This window comes from Zerene cesonia, unplaced genomic scaffold (assembly GCF_012273895.1).
Source record: "Zerene cesonia ecotype Mississippi unplaced genomic scaffold, Zerene_cesonia_1.1 Zces_u007, whole genome shotgun sequence".
NCBI lineage: Eukaryota > Metazoa > Arthropoda > Insecta > Lepidoptera > Pieridae > Zerene > Zerene cesonia.
In genome coordinates, this window is record NW_024045137.1 from 134,143 (window position 1) to 138,527 (window position 4,385).

Genomic DNA, 4,385 nt, shown 5'->3' on the forward strand with positions numbered 1-4,385 from the left:
TCTCGCTCACTCTCTCTCACCTGAAACACGAGTGTGACGATATCGTCGACGTGCTTGACGCCGTCCTCAGTGAGGTCCACCTGGACTCCGAAGAAGCCGAAGCCGCGAGCGCCCAGCCGAGTGCCGCCCACCAGACTGCACACGATAACAGATACATTAGTATTATTGTAGTCTACTTAATGATAACTACAGCTATGAAATTTGGTACAATATTTTTACAATTCAAACCACATTTATATTGATACAAACCTACCTACTGGAGGGGGGAAGTACCACTATAAAAAATACATACCAATTGAGAACCATCTTCGTTTTTGGGAACTATTAAAATAAAATAGAGTGGAGTCAAAAAACAAATACTATAGACTTCTACTGAAGCAAGAATTTGATATTGTACTTATTGCAAATAGAAATATACCAATAAATAAAATTGAAGTGTCTGATTAACTTTTGTAATAATACTAGTTTTCCGCCCGAGGTTTCACCCGCGTGGAATTCGGTTAGATGGCTTTCATCCCCTATTTCAATCCCTTCTACCCTTTTATCGCGATAAAAAGTATCCTATATCCATTCCCAAGGTCATTTCTATCTTCATACCAAATTTCATCAAAATCGGTTCAGTGGTTAAGGCATGAAAGTGTAACAGACAGACAGACAGACAGAGTTATAATACTAAATACAATAATATAATAACCGCTTTTTACAAAACACATATAAATAGAGACACGGTCCATCTATCTGTTTGTCCGTTTGTTCCGGCTAATATCTGGAACGGCCAGGGGCCTTTCAATGTCAGATAGCTGATGTAATAAGCGATAATTTTGTCACTTCACACATTATTGCCACACGAACATAGGTATTTAAAGGAACATCTCATTACACGCGGGTAGAACCGCGGGACGCAGCTAATAAATACATATGTAAATGACATAGTTACCTGTTACACCAGCCGCGCGCTTTGAGCTCCGCGAGGAGGCTGCCCGGGCCCTCGTGCCCCAGCAGGTGGGACAAGTAGTGCCCCGGCTGTGAACAAAATTATGGATATTAAATTCGTTTTCACTTAAATTGGGATCGATGACTGATACAATTTCGAAAAACTCACAAAAAAGTCAGTCACTGAGTGAGTTACAAGTGTAAGTTAGTGTGATGTGTAAGTGTATGTATGTAAGTATGTAAGTGTAAGTATGTAAGTGTAAGTGTGTGCGTGTGAGTGAGTCACTCCCACTCAGTGGATGCAAGTGCTCACCCCGCTCTTGTAGTGGTGGCGCGTGTCCGGCACGGGGAAGTCGATGGAGAGCGAGCGCAGATCCTTGACGGGCTCGCAGTAGGCGCGCTTGCGCAGGCGCTCCGCCGGCAGCGGGTGCTCCGCCCAGCGCGGCGCCGCCACGCCCGCGTCGCGCACCGCGCCGAACAGCGCGCCCACCAGCTGCTCCAGCTCGTCCAGCGACTCTGTCGCACCCAAAACTCTTACTCCGACACTTTTTATTTATTAAAACTTAAACATTCTCAGACCTACCCGATATTCACAAAAAAAATTATGAGAATCGGTCCAGACGGTTCGGTGGAGGACGGGAACGAATATTATGATATTCTGAAAATTTTATATCCGCTCAACCGATAATTATAGAATCTTATAAGCATATCGTGTGGATCTGAGAATCGGCCGACAGGCTAGTAACTAGAAAGCTCAAAGACCCGCAGAGCACCCCCTCGAACTCGCAACGGCGGCACCGACATAACAACCTATTGAGATGATTAAGTAATAAAAATAAATATTATAATAGTTTAAAAAAACTAAAAAACACGCTTTTATCATATTTTGCAAATTGAAAAATGAAATTATTTTATCAAATTAGTGTATTGTCATCGGTCCTCAATAAATCTACAAAGTTTGAACGAAATCTGGCCGTTTAAAGTGGGTCAAAATCGCGCCCAAAGAAGTCGGTTACAAACAAACAAACAAACAAACAAACAAACAAACAAACAAACAAACAAACAAACATACAAACATACAGGTGAAGCTAATAAAAAGCGTGTAAAAAAGAACGTGCATTGCAATTCTAAATATAAATAAGTATGAATAAGAATGCGAATGTGTGAGTAAAAATACTATTAGTCAGTGTAGTGTTTGTGAGTGAAAGAGAAGGAAGCATTATGTCGTCTCTAGCGCACGTGCCACCGTGACACAGCTCAGTCGGCTGTGTGCGGTGACAGTGAGAGGGCACGCGCGTCTAAGAGCCGATAATACGGAAAGATACACCACAGTCAGCATGAGTTCATACGAGACAGTATGACTTGGTTTAAGCACGTATGAATCCGTATGAGTTTGTTTAAGCACGTATGAATTCGTATGAGTTGGTTTAGGAACTTATCAATCAGTATAAGTCGGTATAAGTATGTATGAAATAATACGAGTTAGTCCGACATAAGTCCATGAGTTAGTATACTGTCACTCACCGCGTCCAACGACAACGAGCGCCATAATGTTAGCGGAGTACCACCGCTTGTGGAAGTCGAGCAGCGCCGCGCGAACATCTATGCCGCGCTGCGCCGGTATCGTTTCCAGCGTCTCGCGGTTACCTGCACGTGATTAACTCTCTTTATGGACATCATTATCATCATCATCATCATCATCATCATCAGCCAATACTGGTTCCCATAGCAGGGACACAGGCATCTTGTTAGGTTTCGAATAAATAGTAAAAAAAATATACGGACACTTTTAGGAGTTTAAAACTTCTTTTTTATATATTTTACAATCAGTAGCGACTATAAGAAAATTAAAATTTGCCACACATTTATAACTTATACATATGGAAGAGCACAGAATGCTTACAAGTAAAAAATATTGAATAACTATTAGAATAAATCATTGAAAACATATCACACTACCATGCATTCGATACACACCCTTATCTACTCTCTTCTTCACTGGGCGACCACTCACCCACTCACTCCCATCCACACGCCCACTCACTGCCACCCACACGCCCACTCACTCCCACCCGCACGCCCACTCACTCCCACCCACACGCCCACTCACTGGCACGCGCACGTCCACTAACCGGTGCCGAACTTGTGGTAGGGGTGCGTCGGGTCGGCGGTGCTCTTGTGCAGCTGCTCCAGCCGCCAGGTGTCGCTGGAGCGGTTCTTCTCGTGCTCCGAGTGCACCGCGCTCAGCTCGCGGCCCGTCGCCGACTCGGTGAACAGCGGCGATATGAAGAACTGCGCGAAACTGGAAGCGGTCGCGTGTGACGGCTCGAAGGACCAGAACGAGCATGTGTCGAATTGGTCGCGGGTGTTTTACATGGGGTTGTGTTGATGGAAAAAGGCAGTCCTATGCTTAATTAAAAATGGAGGCATTTAACATATTCTTAAATTTTACTTAATTATTGGATGTTTTTATTAATTAAAAAAAAATGTTGCCTATGTTGCTATGATTCAAAAGTGCTTCTATAAGAAATCTAATTGGATAAATAAATCTTTGAGTTTGAGTTTGAGTATCAAAATTACAACCTTAAAGTAGCATCACGCAATAGAGAGGTGGTATGACTGATTTATTTTTACAAAAGTATAACGACATCGTCGCGTAACATTATCATTAGCTGTGACCCGCGGTTGAAACCGCGTAAGCGTGCTGCGTAACCGTATCCCGTAGGAATATCGGTATAAAAAGTGCCTATGTGTTATTTCAGTTGTCCAGCTATCTACGAAGCAAAATAGTATTATTATTCACCAATAGATGTCAGGAAAAAAAAACACGAATAAAACACGAATATGACATTTTCTAAAAAAAATTCCTAGCTAGATCGATTTATCGCCCCCGAAACCCCATGTATACTAAATTTCATGAAAATCGTAGGAGCCGATTCCGAGATTCCAATTATATATATATATATATATATATATATATATATATATATATATATATATATATATACAAGAATTGCTCGTTTAAAGGTATAAGATATGGTGTTTTAAAATCAACTTTCGTTTGATTTAATTATTATGAGTAGTGATTAGTTCTCTAGTTAGTAACGTGTTCTTATATATTTATTTGTTTAATGCGACCGAGAGCGTACGTATAGGTACATATATACATACATACGTCACGTTAAAATATAGCTGGTTCTTTAAGTGGGTGCGTGTGCGCATAAAATTTGAGGTTCCGTATCCCCTAGGGGCTAGCTAGCATGGGGCAGATGATATACTCGTACGTCTGTTTCACTGATCGATTTTCTTTATGGACAAGTAGGTGATCAGCCTTCTGTGTCCTGCCAGACAGAGACCATTTTATTTGTAAGTCGAACGAATCGAACCCAACACCTCTCGGTTCCACGCTCACGCGTTAACCAAGGAAGCGTGTGCAGATACTTATATTTAAA

The 4,385-nt window shown here is 41.8% G+C and overlaps 1 protein-coding gene across 1 annotated transcript in view; it reads right to left on the bottom strand.

Moving 5' to 3' along the window:
• The window catches only part of LOC119839051 (insulin-degrading enzyme), a 29,019-nt gene that overhangs the window by 13,094 nt on the left and 11,540 nt on the right, over positions 1-4,385 (bottom strand). Inside the window, exons 15-19 of the mRNA XM_038365225.1 lie at positions 3,066-3,258; positions 2,458-2,580; positions 1,247-1,449; positions 938-1,023; positions 21-135 (exon numbers count right to left, since the gene is read on the bottom strand). Of these exons, the coding sequence (XP_038221153.1) occupies positions 21-135; positions 938-1,023; positions 1,247-1,449; positions 2,458-2,580; positions 3,066-3,258 (720 nt within the window). The remainder of the gene's footprint in view (positions 1-20; positions 136-937; positions 1,024-1,246; positions 1,450-2,457; positions 2,581-3,065; positions 3,259-4,385) is intronic.